The sequence below is a fragment of the Canis lupus genome, chromosome 6 (genome assembly GCF_048164855.1).
Source record: "Canis lupus baileyi chromosome 6, mCanLup2.hap1, whole genome shotgun sequence".
Taxonomy (NCBI): Eukaryota; Metazoa; Chordata; class Mammalia; order Carnivora; family Canidae; genus Canis; species Canis lupus.
In genome coordinates, this window is record NC_132843.1 from 45,949,332 (window position 1) to 45,973,939 (window position 24,608).

Consider the following 24,608-nt stretch of genomic DNA (forward strand, 5'->3'; position numbering starts at 1 on the left):
CCCAAAAGCCTCCACCCCAAGATTGCTAGAACTCATACAGCAATTTGGTAGCGTGGCAGGATACAAAATCAATGCCCAGAAATCAGTGGCATTTCTATACACTAACAATGAGACTGAAGAAAGAGAAATTAAGGAGTCAATCCCACTTACAATTGCACCCAAAAGCATAAGATACCTAGGAATAAACCTAACCAAAGAGGTAAAGGATCTATACCCTGAAAACTACAGAACACTTCTGAAAGAAATTGAGGAAGACACAAAGAGATAGAAAAATATTCCATGCTCATGGATTGGCAGAATTAATATTGTCAAAATGTCAATGTTACCCAGGGCAATTTACACGTTTAATGCAATCCCTATCAAAATACCATGGACTTTCTTCAGAGAGTTAGAATAAATTATTTTAAGATTTGTGTGGAATCAGAAAAGACCCCGAATAGCCAGGGGAATTTTAAAAAAGAAAACCATATCTGGGGGCATCACAATGCCAGATTTCAGGTTGTACTACAAAGCTGTGGTCATCAAGACAGTGTGGTACTGGCACAAAAACAGACACATAGATCAATGGAACAGAATAGAGAACCCAGAAGTGGACCCTGAACTTTATGGTCAACTAATATTTGATAAAGGAGGAAAGACTATCCATTGGAAGAAAGAGTCTCTTCAATAAATGGTGCTGGGAAAATTGGACATCCACATGCAGAAGAATGAAACTAGACCATTCTCTTGCACATACACAAAGATAAACTCAAAATGGATGAAAGATCTAAATGTGAGACAAGATTCCATCAAAATCCTAGAGAAGAATACAGGCAACACCCTTTTTGAACTCAGCCCCAGTAACTTCTTGCAAGATACATCCACGAAGGCAAAAGAAACAAAAGCAAAAATGAACTATTGGGACTTCATCAAGATAAGCTTTTGAACAGCAAAGATACAGTCAACAAAACTAAAAGACAACCTACAGAATGGGAGAAGATATTTGCAAATGACATATCAGATAAGGGGCTAGTTTCCAAGATCTATAAAGAACTTATTGAACTCAACACCAAAGAAACAAACAATCCAATCATGAAATGGGCAAAAGACATGAAGAGAAATCTCACAGAGGAAGACATAGACATGGCCAACATGCACATGAGAAAATGCTCTGCATCACTTGCCATCAGGGAAATACAAATCAAAACCACAATGAGATACCACCTCACACCAGTGAGAATGGGGAAAATTAACAAGGCAGGAAACCACAAATGTTGGAGAGGATGCGGAGAAAAGGGAACCCTCTTGCACTGTTGGTGGGAATGTGAACTGGTGCAGCCACTCTGGAAAACTGTGTGGAGGTTCCTCAAAGAGTTAAAAATAGACCTGCCCTACGACCCAGCAATTGCACTGCTGGGGATTTACCCCAAAGATTCAGATGCAATGAAACGCCAGGACACCTGCACCCCGATGTTTCTAGCAGCAATGGCCACAATAGCCAAGCTGTGGAAGGAGCCTCGGTGTCCACCGAAAGATGAATGGATAAAGAACATGTGGTCTATGTATACAATGGAATATTACTCAGCTATTAGAAATGACAAATACCCACCATTTGCTTCAACGTGGGTGGAACTGGAGGGTATTATGCTGAGTGAAGTAAGTCAGTCGGAGAAGGACAAACAGTGTATGTTCTCATTCATTTGGGGAATATAAATAATAGTGAAAGGGAATATAAGGGAAGGGAGAAGAAATGTGTGGGAAATATCAGAAAGGGAGACAGTGCGTAAAGACTGCTAACTCTGGGAAACGAACTAGGGGTGGTAGAAGGGGAGGAGGGCGGGGGGTCGGAGTGAATGGGTGACGGGCACTGGGGGTTATTCTGTATGTTGGTAAATTGAACACCAATAAAAAATAAATTAAAAAAATAAAAAAAATAAAACCTTTGTAATTTTCTAAGTGAGGAGAGCAACATAGGTGTTTTATGCTAATAAAAAAAAAAGTCAGAGATGGTTCGGGAAGAGAATGAAGAGTAAAGTGTGGAATTATGATTTGAGTATCTGTCAGTCATGTTACATACTGGGTGATAAAACCCCAAACAGACAATTTAAATTTTGCCAGAGCTGTTTTGTTGATGATTATGAAAACTGTAGCATTAAAATAATGCCCTTAAACTACTCATATGAAGAAATCTTGATATGGTTAAGGCAAGCATCTTCGAGGCAGTGATACCTGACTTGAGATGGAAAACATGAGAAGATGAAGGGAATGATCAATTTACCAAAGAAGGAACAGCATAAGCAAAGACTGAGAGACATGGAACAGCAGGTATGTGCAAGAAGACAGCAGAGTACTGATGCTGAGGACAGGACATGTGGACAACTGAGGCCAGGGACGAGTAGCAGAAGCAGAATATGCAGAGCTTTGTGTACCATGTTAAGTGTCTTAAGAATCCAGACTGCTGTTGGTAACTGAAAGCTATAGAAAGGTTTTATGGAAATGACATGGTCATGAGTGCACATGAAATAAACAGCAAAGTACTAGGTATGCATGAAAAAAATAATGTTAAAATGTATTTATTTTTATTTAGAAAGATTAGAAATTAAGTTAACAGTAATGCTTAAAGGATTTAATTACAATTAATTGTATTCCCTCTAAAAGCCACTTGCCAAATAAAACAATTAATTGATAGGTTGTCTTTCTGATTTATTAGTCTATCTCTTGTGAATTTGATTATCAAGAGGCATGTACATGCTATTCAAAAATCAGAAACTCATTAAGTAGTCTCATATGACAACAGCCCATTTTATGTTTCTCTTCAATACATTTTAATTGTAACAGAAGACAGAACTTAAATCTTAAGAGTTAAATTTATAACAAATAAGATAAAGGACTTACAGATCTTCCTTGAATTAGGATGGGGTATGTCCTGGTAAATCCATCATAAATGGAAAAAAACCTAAGTGGAAAATGTAACCAATGCATCTAACCTATCGAATATCACTTAAATGTGCTCAAAACACAGTGTTTTGCAGTAAAAATCATCTAACGCAAGGTCTGTTTTATGATAAAGTCTTAAATATCTCATGTAAATCATTGAATACAGTACTGAAAGTGAAAACAATGGTTGTATGGGTGCAAAATAATTTAAATGTACTGTTTGCTGTTGTGATCACGGCCGCCACCCAGCGTCATGCTATGGTATCACACCACGTATTGCTAGCCAGCCGGATTGGGAAAAAGTCCCAGTTCAGAGCAGTGTCTCTATCCAATGCATATCATTTTTGCACTATGGTAAAATAAAAAAGCTGTAAGTCAAACCATCATAAGTTGAAAACCACATGTATTTATCTGCTGTGCTGCACCTTTACGAAATTCGCTAGTCCCCAAGTGGTAAAGAATTCAGTAAGGGACTAGACAGATTTTTGAAGGACAATTTCAAGATAGATGCTCAAGGAACACCTTTGAGGCATTTTGAAGGTTAGCATCTACATGATTAATGCAGTTCATAAAAAGTACGGACAATGTTCAATAGAATTCAATAGAAAGATATTTATAATTATGGAGATTAAGCCCTAGCTCAAAATCACTACAATGGCTAAAGATAATGGATAATTAAGGTGTATTTAGTTAGCTCTGGAATACTTAAAATAGGTTATTCAAACCCCTTAAAAAGGAAATATAGCATATTATTTTATTTGTGATTATAAGAACAATGTTTCCACCTACTAGTGAAGGTTCATTTGCATTCCATAGCAACTCATTGGTGTCTGCATTTTCTGGATCATATATCCATAGAACAATAACCTACAAAATAACAAGGGTTGCATTTCTTTACAATTTGGAAAATTAGTTTGTGGCAAAACATAACCATAAAAATATTTTTATTTATTTAAAAAGTTTTGATTATCCCATTAAAAAAAATCAAAAGTGTTATGTGCTGCTTTTAACAAGTAAACAAATCAAAGACCTATGAAAGAAGAGTTAATATCCTTCTACACTCCTGAAGTAACCAATGTTAAGACTCTGAATCCACATCTCTTTCTCTATAATCATAATTAGACACACATAGCAACCGCTCACCTACACACTTTTCACAAAAAAAGGAATCACATGATGCATGTTATTTCTAACATGCTTTTGTCACTTATATGCCATGGTCATTTCAATATATGTAGATCTGTTTTCTTTAGTATTTTTCTTGAATATACAATTTATTCAAATAGTTAAAAACAAATTATATTAAACCTAAAGTGAAAATTGTCTCTCCCACCCTGTACTCCATCACCTAATCCCCACAAGCCCATCACATCCCACAAGAATCTACTATTAGTAAGTTTTGTTTATATTTCTGTAAAATTTTTGTGCATAACTAAGACATTTTTTCTTTTTATATAAACGTAAGTATGCTAAACACATTTTTTCAAACATGATATTCTTCACTTAAAGTGAAGATCTTAGAGATCTTTACATATTTTCATTAACTTTTCCACTGCATATTGTTCCAAATTATGGAAATTATAACTAATAACTAGTAACTTACTAATAAACATTTGTTCTCAATCCTTTGCCATTATAATCAATGCTGTAATGAGCAATTTTGTGTATGTATATACTATTTTGTACCTTGGAATATATAGCATATACATTTGTAATTTTCATAAATACTGCTAAATTGTTTCCACGAATATACTGTCACACCAGCAATGTATGAGATTTCTTTCTTCTTCACAGCCTTCCCAACATCATGTGTTGTCACATTTATAATATTCCAGTCTGATGGGTGAAAAATGGCACTTCTGATGCACTTTTAACCTGCATCTCTTTCATTATAAAAAAGTTTGAGCATATTTCCAAATGTTCAAGTTCCACTTATATTTCCTGTCTTATGAAATATTTGTTTATTTCTCTTGCTTATTTTCCACTTTTCTAAATTGTATAGTCTTTATTACTTTGTGGAAGTTCTTTATGTTAAGAACTTCTACATGTATATGTTTTATATCTTGATCTATGTTTTGGTTATGTGGATATATATACACGTATATGAAGATTTTATTCCTTTTATAATTACATGACATTCCTACTTATCCTAGTTCATCTCTTTGCCTTAATTCTATATTGTCCCTATATATTGCTGTCCTCCATCCCTTCTTCCTTTCCTTCCTTCCCTTTTACAGCATGGCTTTATTTCTCCTTTTATTCCCTTCACTTATGAAGCCTCTATCTATATAACTTTATTTAAATACCTAATATGTATCCTTCCCTATTTTTCTCCACACTATGTGTTTGCAGACATGTACATAAGTACATATTTACATGTATTTTTAAAATCCTTTTTAAGAATTTTAAAAACAAAACTGGATCATATTATACACACTTCCCACATTTTTTAATGCAAGTATAATACCTCATTGAAATTCTCCAGTGCCAACCCTTATAAGGCCTAAATAATATTCTACAGTTGTACAATATAGTAATTCAATAGTTCCATACATCACCCAGTGTCCCTCATTCAACAAAATTTGAGAATGGCTCTTGCTACAGGTTCTGTGTCTTTCTTATTAAATTTATTTGTAACTATTTTATAGTCTTCATTGCTATTATAAATTTGTAATACTGTGCTTTTTTCTAGTCTTATTATTTACACTATTATGTTCAAGACAATTTTAAATAATAATGATGATACCGAGTACATTAGTCCAGTTCCTGATTTTAGTTGAGTCAGATGTATTTGTTAATTTATAATAGTCATTTTGTTATTTGAAATATTAATGTCTTTATTAGAGTCAAGTGGTTCCCTTCTAAACTTATTTTGCTTGATGTTTTCATTAGAAATGGTTATTCAGTTTTTAAATTTACTACGTGATAATTTATTTTCTTCTTTATTGTGTTGATGGAATGAATATTGTTGTCAGCTTTTTTGCTATTGAATTAATGTTGCATTCTGGAAGATGCTGGCCCTTTTAAATGTATTCTTTTAGTATATTGCTGAACTCCACTTGTTAATATTTGTGTGGAATTTTTGCACCTATGTATACAAGGATATTAGTCTATGCTTTCTTCCCTCTCTCCTTTCCTAACTTTCTCTTTGTCTGCTTTTGGTTTTAAAGTAGTGTTGGAGGGACACCTGGGTGCCTCAGCGGTTTGGCACCTGCCTTTGGCTCAGGGCATGATACTGGGGACCTGGGGTCGAGTCCCGCATCGGGCTCCCTGCGTGGAGCCTGCTTCTCTCTCTGCCTGTGTCTCTGCCTTTCTCTCTGTGTCTCTCATGAATAAATAAAACCCTTTAAATTAATTAATTAATTAAGTAAGTAAGTAAGTAAGTAAGTAGTGTTGGATTCAGTAAACAAATTGAGGCAACTTTCTATCTTCTTTATGACCAGGTGCTATATTGTTAAGCACAGATGATATCATTGTTTTCCTCTTTGTAGATTTTTCTGTTATCATGAAATAATTTCCCTTTTTATGCCTCTTAATGTTTTGGGGGTTTACATATTTTTTTTTAAATTTTTATTTATTTATGATAGTCACAGAGGGAGAGAGAGAGAGGCAGAGACACAGGCAGAGGGAGAAGCAGGCTCCATGCACCAGGAGCCCGACATGGGATTCGATCCCGGGTCTCCAGGATCGCGCCCTGGGCCAAAGGCAGGCGCTAAACCACTGCGCCACCCAGGGATCCGGTTTACATATTTTTTATTTGACATTCATATCATCACCAGTTTCCTTTTGATATTAACCTGTTTGCATTCTTTTCCTTTCAAAGTTTGTGTTACTCTTTGTTTTAACTAGGTAGCTTTTATTAAAATCAGATTAATGGAGTTTTGGTCATTTAATGGGTGAATTTAATCCAATCACAAATTTGATTACTAATTTAACTTAAATGATTTTGAAAATCTTATTTTGTGTCTCTATATTTTATGTTTTAATTTCTCTTTATTTCATGTTTCATTATTTCCTATTAAACTGTTAGCATTTAAAAATTTCTTCTTCTAGAACTCTTCTTCTTAGAAATTACATATTTGTTTCTATGACTTTAATGGACAGTCTAACATTTTTACATGCATATTTAATGTAGGCCAAAGTTAATCCAGTATCCTTATCCTGAATACTTATAAGGACCTTAAACAATTTCAAACCCAAATCCCCCTTCATTTTCCACTCTTTTGTTGGCTAGCTTTTTGTTTTAAAAAATCATTATTGAAAAATTTTGATTGTCAATGCTTAAATTTATTAGCATATTATACATTGGCTCACCATCATTTACTACATCCTGTACTTTAGTTTTTCAATCTGAGTACTCATGTCTTCAATTGTGAAGAATTCTCCATAATCATCTCTTTTGGTATTATGTCCAATTCATTTTATTCCCATTTTGGAACTCCTATTATATGGATGATAAATTGTCTCAGTCTATCTGTTATGTCTCTTAACTCTTTAGATATTTTTCACCTCTTCACTTTTATGCACTGTATTCTGCAAGATTCCTATTCCAAATCACTAATTCTCCAATTTTCTCAACTGTATCAGCATATAGCTGAAACTGTTATTGAATTTTTATTTTCAGATGCCTATTTTTTCAAGAAATTTTAGTGAGAGGTTTTTCAATTTCTGAATGTTGTGTAATTGTTTTTTACTTCAATTCCTTCTTTTATTTCTTTGAATACTTTAAACATGGATTAAATAGCCTTTCAGATGGTTCTCATTTTTAGCTTTCAATAGTATGAACTTTCCTCATTGTATGTGTCTATTCCAGAGTGGCTTTTGTGGTTTATACCTTTTACTTTGAGGTTATTTTTTACTTTGAGGGTTTCTTTTCTATGAAAATCTTCTATACTCCTGGTTATCTTCTATACTATTCTATACTCTTGGAAATGGATTTTGCAGTCACCTCTGACAGGGCCCTATGTGATTCATTGCTTGCATTTTTGTGTTTATTACTTGGCATTAGGTTCTTCAACCTCTTGGGCTACTAAACTTGGACATCTACCTGACACTTCATGTAGCTTACTCCTTGTCCATTTATAGCCCCAAAGGATGTATCATTTCTTTGGAATTACTGTAAGCCAGTGATGAAACTTTACTATTTCCCACTTTACAGACATTTTATAAATCCTAGTATCATATTAGGGGATTAGTTTCAATGCCTCCTTTTTTTTTTAAGATTTTATTTATTTATTCATGAGATACACAGAGAGAGGCAGAGACACAGGCAGAGGGAGAAGCAAACTCCTCACAGGAAGCCCCATGTGGGACTCTCTCCCCAGACTCTGGGATCACGCCCAAGCTGGAATACAGATGCTCAAATAATGAGTCACCCAGGCATCCCTCAACTCCTCCTTCTCTCATAGGTTGTTGGTCTTCATTTTCTATCCCATGCATACAACAAAACATCATCCCCATTTAGTAGGGCTTATATTCTAATACTCCTAGTTCCAAATTCAACATTATAACTCTGGCCTTAAATTCTTTATTTCTGACACACATGTACCTTTGTTAATATAAAAGTGTATGCTAGCATTCTCCACACATTTCTAAAAGCATTTCTATATTTCAAGTGACGTGGAAGTTATTCTATATTATTTAGGTCTGTAATATGTATTCAACTTCTAGAATTTTTCCTCTATTTTCTATGTTAAGATTATCCATTGATAAACACTCTCTTGCTTTTTTTCATTGTTATAGTTATACCTTTAATAAATTCTATAACATCTATTTGATTTAGGATAAGGGTACACATGGACACATGGGCTCATTCAACTATTTTGATCTACTATAGGAGGTTGTTTGTTTATCTTTCACATGCTAGGAAAAAGTACTATCTAAATTATGTTACTTTAAAAATTATGTACATTTGTGCATGTTGTGGGTCTTTGTTGGCCCACAGACTTTTTTGCTGAGGCACTTGCTGGGGAGCTGGGCAGAGGGGAGCGGACAGCAACTCCCTGGGATGGGAACAACAGCAAGAGCTGGGGGAACCAATATCCTCTATCATGCTTCCATAGCAGGGCCTACACTTCAAACCTTGATGCTTCAGCTGAATGGCTCCAAGGCTATAACTCAGACAATAGTTTTGCCAGCCTCCAGTTCATCACTCTCAGTAACCACATACTGGAGTGCAAGGAAATAAAAAAACAGAAAGCCAGAGAAAAGGTGCTGTTTTCACTTCTCCCTTGTGAATTACTTTCCAGTTCAGGCTGAGCAGGAACAATCGGGAAATGAGCAAAAGCCTTGTCCTTAGCTTCTCATTCAGGCTCTTGGTCGAGTCCTCTTCAACATTTCCCTGGGTGTAGGAGTCATGGGATGATCCAGAATTTGAAGAGAAATTCATAGATTACTGGCTTATTATATAAATATGTAACTCAGGAACAGCCAGATGGAAATGATGCAGAAGGCAAGGTATGGGGAAAGCATGAGGAGCTTCCATGCCCTCTCTTGGTGCTCACTTTCCCCAAATTGCCATGGTTCATCAACTGTGGAAGCTATCTGAACTCTTTCCTCTTGGGATTTTATGGAGGCTTCAGTATACTAGGAGGTTTATTAATTATAATACCTATTATTATTAATTTACTACCTTTATAGTAAAGCATTCCTTTGTTTTTTTTTTTTTAAGGATTTTATTTATTCATGAGAGACACAGAGAGAAAGGCAGAGGCACAGGCAGAGGGAGAAGCAGGCTCCATGCAGGGAGCCCAAAGTGGGACTCGATCCCGGGTCTCCAGGATCACGCCCTGGGCCGAAGGCAGGCGCTAAACCACTGAGCCACCCGGGCTGCCCTAAAGCATTCCTTTGAAAAAACTAAACTATCTATAGGGCTTTAATTTCCAAATATTATCACCTTATTTCAATGTTTTAAGTTTTCAATGTATCTACCATACTTGTAATCATCCTTTAATCCAGATGTTAAAAACTTTTTTTTGGCTTTTTAAGTTTTCATTTTATTATTATTTTTAAGTTTTTAATTTAAATTCCAGTTAGTTAACATACAATGTAATATTAGTTTCAGGTATTCAATATAGTGATTCAACAGTTCCACACATCCCCAGTGTTTATCACAAGTGTGTTCCTTAATCCCCCCTAATTAACCCATTTCCCCACCCACTTCCTGTTTGGTAACCATCAGTTTATTCTCTGTAATTAAGAGTCTATTTCTTAACTTCTTCCCTTGCTCTCTTTTTTCCCCTTTGCTCATTTGTTTCTTAAATTCCACATGTGCAAAATCATATTTGTCTTTCTCTGACTTTTTCTGTTTAGCATTATACTCTCTAGTTCCAGAAATGTCATTGCAAATGGCAAGATTTCATTCTTCTTTTATGGCTAAATTATCTATATCTATATCTATATCTATATCTATATCTATCTATCTATCTATCTATCTATCTATCTATCTATCTATCTCCTCTTCTTTATCCACTCATCAATTGATGGACACTTGGGCTACTTCCATATCTTGGCTATTGTAAAAAATGCTGCTATAAACATAAGGGTGCATATATCTCTTTGAATTAATATTTGTATTCTTTGGGTAAATACTCAGCAATGTGATTGCTAGGACATAGGAGAATTCTATTTTTAACTTTTTGAGGAAACTTTATACTATTTTCCACAGTGGCTGCACCAGTTTGCATTCCCACCAATAGTGCTTGAGTGTTCCTTTTTCTCCACATCCACACCAACATCTGTAGTTTATGTGTGGTTTTCATCCACTCTTACAGATATACAATGATATCCCATTGTAGTTTTGATTTCCATTTCTGTGATGGTAACTGATGAACATCTCTTCATGTATCTGTTGGCCATCTGTATGTCTTTGGAAAAATGCCTGTTCATAACTTCTGCCCATTTTTAATAGGATTATCTGTTTCTCTGGTGTTGAGTTTTAGAAGTTCTTTATATACTTTGGATACTAACCGTTTATCAGATATATCATTCGCAGATATCTTCTCCCATTCTGTATGTTACTTTTTAGTTTTGTTGTTTACTTTGCTATGCAGAAGCTTTTTATTTTGATGTAGTCCCAATAGTTTATTTTTAGTTTGTTTCTGTTGTGTCAAGAAATATGTCTAGAAAAGTTGCTACAGCCGATGTCAAGGAAGTTACCGCCTGTGTTCTCTTCTAGGATTTTGATGGTTTCAGATCTCACATTTAAGTCTTTAATCCATTTTAAGTTTATTTTGGTGTATGGTGCAAGAAAGTGGTCCAGTTGCATTCTTTTGCATGTCGCTGACCAGTTTCCCCAGAACCATTTGTTGAAGAGACTGTCTTTTTCTCATTGGATTTTTTTTCTTGTTTTGTTGAATATTAATTAAACATATAAATGTGAGTTTACTTCTGGGCTTTCTATTCTATTCAATTGATCTATGTGTCTATTTCTGTGTCAATACCATATTGTTCTGATTACTACAGCTTTGTAATATAACGTGAAGTCCTGAATTATGATGCTACAAGCTTTTTTCCTTTTTAAGATTTTATTTATGTATTTATGTATTTATTTATTTATGAGAGACTCAGAGAGAGAGGCAGAGACATAGGCAGAAGGAGAAGCAGGCTCCCTACAAGGATCCCAATGTGGGACTCGATCTTGGATCCTGGAATCACACCGTTAGCCCAAGACAGAAGCTCAATTGCTGAGCCACCCAGGCATCCCTGCTTTTCTTTTTCAATTGCCTTGGGTATTCAGAGCCTTTTGTGGTTCCACGCAAATTTTAGGATTCTTTATTCTAGTGCTGTGAAAAATGCTGTTGGTATTTTGATAGGTACTGCATTAAATCTGCAGATTGCTTTGGGTAGTATAGACATTTTAACAATATTTGTTCTTCCAATCCATTAGTATGGATTATCTTTCCTTTTTTTTTAATTTTTATTTATTTATGATAGTCACAGAGAGAGAGAGAGGCAGAGACACAGGCAGAGGGAGAAGCAGGCTCCATGCACCGGGAGCCCGATGTGGGATTCGATCCCAGGTCTCCAGGATCGCGCCCTGGGCCAAAGGCAGGCGCCAAACCGCTGTGCCACCCAGGGATCCCTATCTTTCCTTTTTTTGTGTGTCATCTTCAATTTCTTTCATCAGTGTTTTATAGTTTTTAGAGTACAGGTCTTTCACCTCTTAGGTTAGATTTATTCCAAGTTATCTATTACTTTTGGTGCAACTGTAAATGGGATTTTTAAAAAAATTTCTTTCTACTGCTTCTTTATTATTGTATTAAAATGCAACAGATATCTATACATTGATTTTGTATCCTGTGACTTTACTGAATTCATTTATCATTTCTAGCAGTCTTTTGATGGAGTCCTTTAGGTTTTCTATATATAGTACCATGTCATTTACAAATAATGCAAGTTTTACTTCTTTACTGATTTAGATGCCTTTTATTTCTTTTTGTTGTCTGATTGCTGTAGCTAGGATTTCTAATACTATGTTGTAGAAAAGTGGTGAGAAAGGACATCCTTGTCTTTTCCTGTCCCCACCACAGGGGGAACCACCCCCACAAGGGGGAAAAGCTCTCATTATTTCTCCATTAAGTATTATATTAGCTGTGGGTTTTTCATAAATGGCCTTTGTTGTGTTGAGATACGTTCCTTCTAAATCTACTTTGTTGAGGGTTTTTATCATGAATGGATGTTGTACTTTGTGAAATGCTTTTTCTGCATCTATTGAAATGATCACTTTGTTTTTATCCTTTCTCTTGTTGATGTGATGTATCACATTGATTCATTTGGACATATTGAGCCACACCTGTAACCCAGGAATAAATCCCACTGGATTGTGGTAAAGATTTTTTTAATGTAATGTTGGGTTTGTTTTGCTAGCACTTTGTTGTAGATTTTTTCATGGAGTTTCTTCTTCTTCTTCTTCTTCTTCTTCTTCTTCTTCTTCTTCTTCTTCTTCTTGGTGGTGTCTTTATCTGGTTTTGGTATCAGGGTAATGCTGGTCTCATACAATAAATTTGGAAGTTTTCCCTTCTTTTCTATTTTTTGGAATAGTGTGAGAAGAGTGGGCATTAACTCTTCTTTAAATGTTTGTAAATTAGAATTCATTTGTGAAGCCATCTGGTACTGGACTTTTGTGTTTGGGGAGTTTTTTGGTTACTGATTCAATTTCTTTCCTAGTTATTGCTCTGTTCAAATCTTCTATTTCTTCCTGCTACAGTTTTTGTAGTTTCTATGTTTATAGGAATTTATCCATTTTTTTCCTAGGTTGTCCAGTCTGTTGGCATACAGTTTTTCAGAAAATTCTGTTATAATTGTTTGATTTCTGTGGTATTGGGTGTTATTTCCTTTCTCGTTTGTGATGTTATTTATTTGAGTCCTTTCTCTTTTTTTCTTGGTAAGTCTGGCTAGAGGTTTATCAATTTTATTAATTTTTTTTCAAAGAACCAGTTCTTGGTTTCATTCATATATTCTATTTCTTTTTTAGTTCTATGTGCTCTAATCTTTATTATTTCCTTCTTTCCCTTGGCTTTAGGTTTTGTTTGTTCTTTTTCTAATTCCTTTAGATACAAAGTTAGTTTATTTGAGATTTAACTTGTTTCATTAGGTAGGACTGTATTGCTATAATCTTCCCTCTTAAAACCACTTTTGCTATATCTCAGAGGCTTTGGGCCATTGTGTTTTCATTTTCATTTCCATGTATTTTTTTAAAGATTTTATTCCATGTATTTTTTTAAAGATTTTATTTGACAGAGAGAGAGAGTGCAAGAGAGCACAAATGGGGAGCAGCAGAGGGAGAGGGAGAAGCAGGCTCCCCACTGAGCAGGGAGCCTGACTTGAGGCTTGATCCTAAGATCTTGGGATCATGACCTGAGCCAAAGGCAACTTTGATTTCCTGGTTGATCCATTCCTTGTTTGGCAGCATGTTTAGTAGCATGTTATTTAACCTTGTTCCAGATTTTTCCTTCTGTGTGACTTCTAGTTTCAGTGCTGTGGTCAGAAAAGATGCATGGTATGGTTTCAATCTTCTTGAATTTGTTGAGGTTTGTTTGTGGGCTAATATGTTATCTATTCTGGAGAATGTTCCATGTACACTCGAAAAGAATGTGTATTCTGCTATTTTAGGATAGAATGTACTCATTTTATCTGTTAAGTCAATCTGGCTCAATGTACCATTCAAAGCTATTGTTACCTTGTTGATTTTCTATTTACACTATCTATCCATTGATAGAAGTGGGGTGTTAAAGTTTCCTACTACTAGTGTATTATCAATTTGTTCCTTTATGTTTTTTATTAATGGTTTTATGTATTTGGGTGCTCCTGTGTTGGGTGTATACATATTTACAATTGTTAATATTATCTCCTTGGATTGTCCTCTTTATTATTATGCAGTATCCTTCTTTGTCTCTTGTTACACTCTTTGTTTTAAAGTCTATTTTGTCCAATATAAGTATCACTAGTTATATTTAGGTCTGAAGTGAGTCTTTTGTAGGCAGCATGTAGATAGGCGTTTGGTTTTTTACATATTCTGTCACCCTATGTCTTTACATTGAAGCATTTAGTCCATTTACATTCAAAATAATTATTGATAGATATTTGCTTATTGTCATTTTATTATCTACTTTGTGATTGTTTCTGAAGATTTTCTCTGATCCTTTCCTTTTCTTTTTCATGGTTTGCTGATTTTCTTTAGTGATATGTTTGGATTTCTTTCTCTTTATTCTTTGTATATTTATTAGTGGTTTTTTATTTGAGGTTACCAGTAGGTTTGTATATAACCTTTTCTTCATATTACAGTCTATATTAAGTTCATGGTCATGAAAATTTGAACCCATTTTTTTTAACCCATTCTTTACTCTCCTCCTTCCCACATTTTAGATATATGTTGTTATATTTCACATATTTTAATTTTGTGAATTCCTTGACTGGTTTTCTACAGAAATATTTATTTTTATTGCTTTTGTATTTCCTACCTTTACACTCTCACTTTGGTCTTTCCTTTCTACTCAAAGTGTTCCCTTCAATATTTCTTGCAGGGCTGGTTTAGTGGTCATGAACTCCTTTAGGTTTTGTTTGGGAAACTCTTTGTCTCTCCACCTTTTCTGAATGATAGCCTTGCTGGATAGAGTATTCTCAGGTGCAGATTTTTCCCATTCAGCACTTTGAGTATATCATACTACTCCCTTCTGGCTTGGAATACTTCTGCTGAAAAATCTTCTCCTAGCCTTATGGGTTTTCCCTGGTAAATTACTGACTTATTTTGTCTTGCTGCTTCAAATTTTTTTTCTTTACCACTATATTTCACCAACTTAATTACAATATGTCTTGGTGTGTGTCTGCTTTTGTTTGATATGGGTTCTCTGTGTCTCTTGGACCTGGATATCTATTTCCTTCCCCAGATTAGGGAAGTTTTCAGCTCTTATTTCTTCAAATAAATTTTCTGACCACTTTTCTCTCCCTTCTTCTCCTGGGACTCCTATAATACAAATGTTATCATGCTTTATGGAGTCTCTGAGTTCCCTAATTCTATTCTTGTTTTGCATAATTCTTTTTTATCTCTTATGTTCAGCTTGATTACTTTCCATCATTCTGTCTTCTGGGTTGTCAATTCATTCCTCTCCTTCTTCTAACCTCTAATCATTCCATGAGGCATGTTTCTCATTTTCTTTATTGTGTCCTTTATCTCTGCTATGTTATTCCTTATCCCTGTGTTAAGGGTCTCACTCTTGTCTTCTACTCTTCTCAGGTCCAGTGAGTATCCTTATGATCAATGCTTTAAATTCTCTACCAAGGCATGTTACTTATATGTTTCACTTAGATCTCTGGCTGTGGCCTTGTCCTGTTCTTTCATTTGGGATAAATTTCTCTGTCTTCTCATTTTGTTTACATCTCTGTGCCTGTTTCTCTGTGTTAGAAACATTAGCTATGTCTCTTGTTCTAAGGGAAATGGCCTTACAAAGAAGAGGTCCTGAAGTGCCCTGCTATGTAATGTCTCCTATTCCCCAGGGCTTGGCACTTCTGGGAATGTCTTCAATGTATGCTGCAGATTCTCTGCTGTTTCATCCTGACTGCTTTATCTTTCAAGCCAATTATCTGCAGAGTCTTTCTTTGCCTGTGGTAGGCAGTGTTTGGTCCCTGACCTTAATGTGGTGTGTTTTAACTAGGTGTGCTTTGGTCTGTTTATGAAATGAGACCTGTTACCACTGCTGGCAGAACAGAGGCCCTGCAAAACTCCCACAGTGGAATGCATGGTGAGAGCAGGGGTTTGGGCTGGTCTTCTGGGGGAGGTGGCCTGCTGCACTGGGACTGAGCAAGATGTTTTTGTTCTTGTTTTTAATTAAATTCAATTAGCCAACATATAGTACTTCATTAGTTTCAGATGTAGAGTTCAATAATTCATCAGTTGCATACATCAGTTTCAGATGGATGGTTCCACTGGAGTGAGTGTGTGTGTGTGTGTGTGTGTGTGGGTGAAGTTTGGTATACATAAGTTAGTTAGCAAATATTGGCACTGCACTGATTTCCCACAGGTAGCCCTGTGCTTATGCTGAGGGTCAGAGGAGGGAAATGGTTCTGGCCAATTCCTTTATTCCCAGAGGTATCTCTCCATGAATGCGGCCTCTCTAGGACTCACTCACAAATGAAGGAATAATCTTTCCACTGTGTGCTGTAGGCAATCTTCCTAATCACTGTTTCCATGCTGTATGTCTGCTAGTTGTTTGCTTGATTTCTCCCCAAGAGCAGTGCAGTACCCTCTGGGCTCTATCCCAGTCAAGCCCACCAACCTTTAAAATTCTAGACTTTAAGTCCCACTGGTAGCAAGAACTCATAAAATTCAGCCCCTTTCACTTTCTGAGCCAAATGGTATGGGGATTCATTTTTCCTGTGTGCTCCCCTGTGTGTTAGTCTATTTCTCACCCTTCTCTGGAACCATGGCTCCCTCCCTGATCTATTCTCTCCCAAATTGCATCTCTGCACCTCCTATCTTCTTCAATGTGGCTTCTCCTCTACCTATAGTTGTGGAGTTTATTATAACAGTCTTCAGGTCAATTTCTGGTGTATTTAGGATAATTTGATAGTATCCAGTTGTATTCATGGAAAGAGACAAGCCTAGGATCCTCCTACTCCATGGTCATCTTCCATCCTTGGACCAGATGTTTTTGTTTTTGTTTTAAGTTCAATTAGCCAACATATAGTACATAATTAGTTTTAGATGGTGAGTTCAATAATTCATCAGTTGCAGATAACACCCAGTGCTCATCACATCACATGCCCTCCCTGATGCCTATCACCCAATTACCCCATCCCCCCACTTCCCCTCCAGCAATCCTCAGTTCATCTCCTATAATTAAAGATTCTCTGGACCAGACGTTATAACCCTTTTCTCTCAAGATCCCTTCATTGCCTTAAAAATTATTGAGAAGCTCACAGAGCTTTTGCTTTAGGTGGGTTAGATCTAGCAATATTTACCATGAGACAAATTAAAACTGAGAAATTTGAAGATATTTATTAATTTATTTTGAAAACTATAGTAAACCCATAAATGTTAACATGATATATATTTTTATGAAAAAATTTAAAAATAATTGTTTTCCAAGACAAAAAAAATGAGAAAAATGGTTGTTTTACATTTTTACATTACAAAATGTCTTTAATATCTGTCTTAATATAAAACAACTGAATTATCATCTGTCCTCCTATATTCAAGCTATCGGTATATGTTGTTTTGGTGGAAGGAAGCACGTTGTTTTGGTGGAGAAAATCTATCCTCACATAGATATATAGTTGGGAAATGGTAGACCTCATGAACTTCCGGAAAAGGTCTGTGGAGCTCTCGAATATATCTGAAGTATCATTGTACTCTAAGCAAATTTTGCTGAAAAATTAGTTTGGAAAATTCTCCTTCTAGAAAACATGACAGATTAGAAGGAAATAATATAGTAGTGATACATGAAGGATATATAAAATTTTAAAAAATGTTTTACCTGGGTTAAATTGTGAAATAAATTTCTGTTGGGAAAAAGAGGAACCATATTTTAGTAAACAGCGCACTAAATATTAGTTTGAATATTCCACTTTCAATATACATGTTTCTAAGTCCTTCAATATATTCTATTACAGATACATAAACAAATACCAAATGTTTAAAAAAGCTACATATGTCTATGATTAAACATAACTATTGATTCTCACATGCCATTATGTGTCAAAAGACTGAGAGTCTTGGGACGCCTGGGTGGCTCAGCAGTTGAGCGCCTACCTTTGCACAGGGCCTGATCCCGGATTCCCAGGATTGAGTCCCACATCAGGCTTCTTGCATGGAGCCTGCTTCTCCTCCCTCTGTCTGTGTCTCTGCCTCTCTTTCTGTGTCTCTCTTGAATAAATAAATAATATCTTTAAAAAAAAAAAAGACTGAGAATCTTGAATCTGCATGCTGCCTTAACAATACTACAATTTTACATAGGCAAAGTTGTATGAGTAATCTTTAAAATGTGACATGATCATTTTGCCTAAGAAAACCTGTAGTGTTTACCTGCTGTAATTTATGTCAAAAACGGGTTCATCAATTAGCACTGCAAATCCTTTATTAATCAGCCTTTCAATGTAAACTTTCTGAAAGGGACAACATTCATTTATATGTTAGGTTGCGTGTTTTTTGGAAAGTGATTTTTTTCATTTAAAGATATCTATATTTTCCTTATCATATAATCTCTAAAATTCAGTGCCTCAGAACTATTCTCTTATTTGCTGATTGCTGCACAATGCCCAGTACACTGTTATGTATAAAACAAATGAAGATATTTTGGGAATCAGTAAATATGTGTGCAGTGAGTTTCTGAGACCATATAATGAAAATAATATTTCATATGATCAGTCTGATTTTAGAAATAATATAAGTACTGTAAATCTTGATAGGCAAATATGTTAAGAGTTCACAAAGGACTAGGTTGATCAAAAAGATCCATCGCTCCAGGGCTGGTATATCTGCCCTGGGTTATGCTACTTGTCAGAGGTGCAGGAAATAAGAACAGAAGTGGGTCACTGAGTTACCTGTCTATCTGGGAAGGAAAATTTAAAGGTAAAAGGAGAAATGTACTGATAATACGTGAAAGACTTTATTTAGTTTTAATTACTCAAAAGCTTATAAAAAGTAACCTGGTAGAGAAATTGACTTGGTTGATGTTAAAGTAACAATCTGATTCCCATGGAAAATTAGCAACAGTCTGCTGGATCTTTTATCAGTTTGCATAGCTTTCTTGATGTGGTATACAGACTGAAGTGTAGAGTGAGAAGAGGGCCAAGGAAAGAAACTTGAATGGAGCTGACATTAAAGTTAAGGATAGATCATAAAAAGGCAAAGAAAAAACTGAGAAAGGATAATTACAGAAATAAAAAAGGCTGATGTCACCAAGATGGTGCCGTAGAAGCCAGCCTTCATGCCCCCACAAAGATCAACAATTAGACAGCTATCTACAAACAGAAACAGTTCTGGAAACACTCGAGAGTCCACTTAAGAAACTTTAACATAGTGGAACAAAAACCTGAGAACAACTGCACAAAAAAGGAAGAAAGAATGCTTCATTTTGACCTTATCACCCTATCCACTGAGCTGGCACTGCTCAGGGCCAAGAGGGAACTCACCAGCTAGAGTTCCCCTCCCCAGGTAAAGGAGAGCAGAGAGAGTGACCAGCTTCCTCAGCCTTTCTGGGTATTGCATGAAGGACCTGTTTGGTTTCATCCCACCCAAGGACTGGCAGAGGTGAGATGTATAGAGATGACTAGAAACATGGAAGAAGGGAATGGGCCACCAGCGTCAGCCACACAATGGGAGCAACCAGTGTTTCCAGTGACCTGCTCTCTGCAGAGGACCTGGAAACTTCCACCACAGAAGAAACCAGTGATCAGTACAGCCACCAAGGACCTCTGCAGACTTCACTGGTTTTTACCCCACAAATTTTTGCACTTGCATATGCCAGCTGTCTGCATCCCTTCTCACTCCCCTACCCTCACCACTGCCAGGAATGGGATCCACACAGGCAGCTAGCCCCATGCCTCTAAGCTGTGCAAGTGTAAGATGCAGCCTAGAACCCCACAGCTGACCTCCACTCCCTTGTGGGTACTTGGAGCTAGCTTCTCCAAATGTGTACCTATAAGCTCCCTATCCCAATTCCCATTATTTGTTCTGCTACCATGGGCATGTCTGTGACAAGACCCTACAGCTATGGGAATAGATCCCAATGGCCAAGGCTCTCAAAGCTATTTATGAGCCTAGATCTGGCACTGTCTACTATCACTTGCCTCCACTGCTGTGCCTACATCTGTAGTGAGACACCACAGCCACAAGAGAGCACATAAATAGTCAGGGTTCCTACAACTGCCAGTTTGCCTATTCAACCAGGCCCTTGCCCTCAACATTATGTGTGTGTCTGAAACAGTTCACAGAAAACTATGGCAGGCCCCCACAGCTGAGTATGTGCACATCACTGTCTTGGGCCACTATCACTTCCTGCTCTGGTCTCTAGTCACTGGACCTGTAGGAGCTGCTGAGAACCCTAACAGCCCTTGTAGTCACTGTGGACACACAGTGCTTGCCAAATACCACACAGTTGTTGATGTTATGGACCCCAGTGACCTGAGCTAATGAGACATCATGCCTCCCTGAACCCAAAGATTCCACATGCTCCTGAGTTGCCCTACATCACAAAACCTGGGGTCATAGTATACTCTACCCACAGGTGACTTTTCTTAGAAAAGTCTATCTCCCAAAGTTTGGAAGAGGCGACTGCTTCTTTAAATATGTAGATACTTACTTGAGGCCAAAGGGAACATGAAGAATCAGGGAATCCTTATATTACCAAAGGAACACAGTAAATTCCTGTAATGGGTCCCCCCAAATGGAGATAAATATCCTAAAAAGGAATCCAAAATATGGTTCTAAAAATGACCAAAGAGCTACAAGAGAAAAAAGATCAACAATTTAATGAAATCAGAAAAATAGAAGAACAAAATTAGAAATTTAAAGATAGAATACGTAAAAAGAAAACAACAATCCAGAAATTTTCAAGCTAAGGAATATAATGACTACACTGAAGAATTTACAAGAGAGCTCCAAGAGCAAACAGAAGAAAAAATCAGCAAACTCAAAGGCAGAATATTTGCAAATACTCAGTTCAGAAAATTAAATAAATAAATAAAAAGGAAAGACCAAAACTTGTGAGGCTTACGGGATACCATTAAGAGAAACAGTCTATGTATCACTAGGATCCCATAAAGAGAAGAGAAGGAGAAACTTAAAGATAACATGGCTGAGAACTTCCCAAACCTAGGGAAAGATTAGATATTCAAGTCATAGGGATGCCTGTGTGGCTCAGTGATTGAGTGTCTGCCTTTAGCTCAGGCTGTGATCCTGGAGTCTCAGGATCAAGTCCCACAACAGACTCCCTACAAGAAGCCTGCTTCTCTCTCTCTGTCTATGACTCTGCCTCTGTCTGTGTGTCACTCATGAATAAATAAATAAAATCTTTAAAAAAATAATTCAAGTTCATAAAGTTGTTCCCCCAACATTTCAATCTAAAATGATCTCCTCCACAACATTATAATAAAATTGTCTAAAACCAAAGACAAAAAGAGAATTTTTAAAACAGCAGGAGAAAAAAATTCCTCTCATATAAAGGAATCTCCTTTAGGTGAAGAGTGGATTTCTCAGCAGAAACATTACAGGTCAGAAGAGCATGAGATGATGTATTTAAAGCGCTAAAAGAAAAAACTGCCAAGCAAGAACACTTTACCAGTAAATCTGTCCTTTAGAAGTGAAGGCAAGATAAGGACTTTCCCAAACAAATTAAAGTTGAGGGGATTTATCACCACTAGACTTGCCTCATAAGAAATGCTGAAAGGAGTTCTTCAAGCTGATATAAAAGGTCTATAGTAAAGGAAAACATGAAAATATATAACAAACTAGAGTAAAGGTAAATATATAATGAGATTCTGAATTAAGTTAATATCATAACAAGGTGGTGTGTTAGCCACTTCACTTTAATATAAAAGTGAAAGGACAAAATTATTAAAAATAGTTATACAATAATTTGGGAATTGATACACAACATAAAGAGATAGAGAGTTCTGAGATAATGGCAGAATTAGAGGATCCTAAGTTCACTGCATCCCACATAGAGAGAACAGTCACACGAGTGCAACTAACACAGAAGATGACCCAAAACTGACAGAACAGACTTTCCACAATTAATCACAGAGAGGAAACCACATCAAAAAAGGTAGGAAGGGCAGAAACATAGTTGGGAACCAAACACTTTGGCAAGATTAATCAGAAACAGGAGGGACACTATAAGCATGGAGAAGCAAGAGCATCAGACTCCACACCAGGCACCCCAGGTATGGGCAACCCAAACTGGGAAGATGAGTACCCAGGACATTTGGCTCTAAAACCCAATGGGGCTCAATTTCATGAGTTTTTACAATCAGCAATTAACCTTGAATACTATAAAAATCAGTGGGCTCAGCTCCAGGAGGGCCATAGGGCAATGGGAAACTGAATCCCCACTCTTAAAGGGCCAGCATAATAAATAACCCAGCCACAATACAGTATTGAAGCAGTAGTTTGGAAAGTGCCTGAGGTATACAGCAGATATTTACTGAGGTATAGATTTATTTACTAATCTCAGAATGTACACTGGAAGGGCAGGGAGGATCTTTAGGAGACTTCTCCAAGAAAAAAAGAGCTGGCAGTCATCATTTCTCTGAGCCCCACCTCCACCCCCCACCAGCCTAGACAGCTGAAACTTGTGGGAACCAGCATGAAGACAATCCATATATCTTGCTAACACTCCATGTTCTGCCTCCACACTCTCCTGAATGTCCACCCCATCCAGCCTATCCGACTTGGCAGGTGTCCCTTCAAAGTGGCTCCTGCCCCAACACACCTTGCAAAAGCAGTCTTGGCAGGGACCAATGGCTCTCCAAAGTGACTCCAGCCCTGGGGAGAGGGGAAAATAGACAGACACACAGACACACAGACACACACACACACACACACACACACACACACACACACCAGTGTTCCCACAGTCCCAGCAGCTGAACCTTGTAGCTGGCAGTGCAAACTGAGTGCCTTACTGATCAGTCTGGTCTGACTGTGGCTCCACTCACAAACAAAAAACCCTCAGGGGCAGCACAGGAATAAAGCCCTGTAGTTCAATGTGACTGCAGCACCCAGAGTCTCACTGTCAACTCCACCCACCAACAAAAGCCACTGAAGGGACTGGCAGGGAGAGGACCTTGCAGTTGGTACAAGTGAAGCCTCAGCAAACAGAATTGGGGCACATCTAGTCTGTCAGATTGCACCCACCAATGGAGGCCTTTTGGGATAAGGCAGGAGAGTGCTCTATAGGTTGGTGAGACTACAAGTGAGGATAGGCATCTACTCTGACTTCTGACATGGCCAAATTGGAAGCCGACAGTTGCTCCAGATTGGCACAGGGACTAAATCCCACCAGGTGCACCCACAAAAGGCAAAAGGCCCCAGTGTGGCCAGCTGGACTAAAGGCAAATGTGGCTCAGCCACAACAATAGGCCACACACAACCCACATAGGAGAGAGCCCTGAAGTGCCTGGTTCTGGTGAACCTAGTGGCAACCACAGATCCAAAACCTTAAGGAGATGCACAATAAATAAAGAGAAAGAAATCCAAGTTTATCACTGAAGAAAGCCATCAAACCACCAGGGAATTGAGCAAAAGAAAAAGAAAGGAACCAAAAGGAACTACAAAAACAACCAGGAAACAGGCAATAAGTACACACCCATCAATAGTTACTTTATATGTAAAAAAATGTAAGTGCTTCAATCACTTGTGTTAAAAGACACAGGGCGACTGAATAGATAAAAAAGTAAGATGTAAAAAAAAAAAAGTAAGATGTTTCTATATACTGCCTACAACAGACTCACTTTAGACCTCTAGACACATGCAGATTGAAAGTAAAAGGATGGGAAAACATTTATTATGAAAATAGAAGTGAATGGAAAGCTGAGGTGGCAATACTTATATCAAACAAAAATAGACTTTAAAACAAAGACTAACAAGAGAGAAAGAAGGATACCATATAATGATAGAAGGAACAATGCAACAAGAGGACATAGCAATTGTAAATATTAAAAAAAAACTTTAAATATTTATGCACCCATAAATATTTAGGAGCACCTAAAATATAAAGCAACTATTAACAGATATAAAGGAAGAAGTTGACAGTAACATCTTAACATCACACTTTAATCAATGGATAAGTCATAGTGACAGACATCAACAAGGAAAACAGTGGCTTTGAATACACATTAAGCCAGATGGATCAAACAGATGTTCTGAACATTCGATCCCAAACCAGCAGAATACTCATTCTTTTCAAGAGCACATTACACATTCTACAAAATAGATCACATATTAGACAGCAAAACAAAACCCAATAAATTAAGAAAAGATATCATGCATCTTTCCTGACCACAATGGTATGTATGAAACTAGAAATGAATCACAAGAAAAAATCTGGAAAGGACACAAATACATGAGGCCAAATAATATGCTACTGAACAATTAAATAGGTCAAAGAGGAAATAAAAAAAATACAAAGAGACAAGGAAAAATGAAAACACAATGGTCCAAAATCTTTGGGATGCAGCAAAAGCTGTTCTAATAG

At 36.8% G+C, this 24,608-nt stretch overlaps 1 protein-coding gene across 25 annotated transcripts in view; it reads right to left on the reverse strand.

Annotated features, from left to right (window-relative positions):
• Window positions 1-24,608, reverse strand: part of CATSPERE (catsper channel auxiliary subunit epsilon) — a 199,931-nt gene that overhangs the window by 135,126 nt on the left and 40,197 nt on the right. For 11 of the 25 annotated variants that reach the window (XM_072830306.1, XM_072830305.1, XM_072830298.1 and 8 more), the window contains 2 exons: window positions 3,706-3,783; window positions 2,875-2,935 (listed from right to left, as the gene is read on the reverse strand). The exons of 1 other annotated variant lie outside the window; for it this stretch is intronic. Coding sequence is in view for 5 of the 24 variants with exons in the window: in XM_072830289.1 (XP_072686390.1) it covers window positions 3,706-3,783; window positions 17,889-17,913; window positions 18,164-18,277 (217 nt within the window). In the remaining 19 variants the exon portion in view is untranslated. Of the gene's footprint in view, window positions 1-2,874; window positions 2,936-3,701; window positions 3,784-17,888; window positions 17,914-18,163; window positions 18,278-24,608 lie in introns of those variants that run through there. 13 more of the 25 variants (XM_072830289.1, XM_072830288.1, XM_072830294.1 and 10 more) reach the window with 8 other exon arrangements.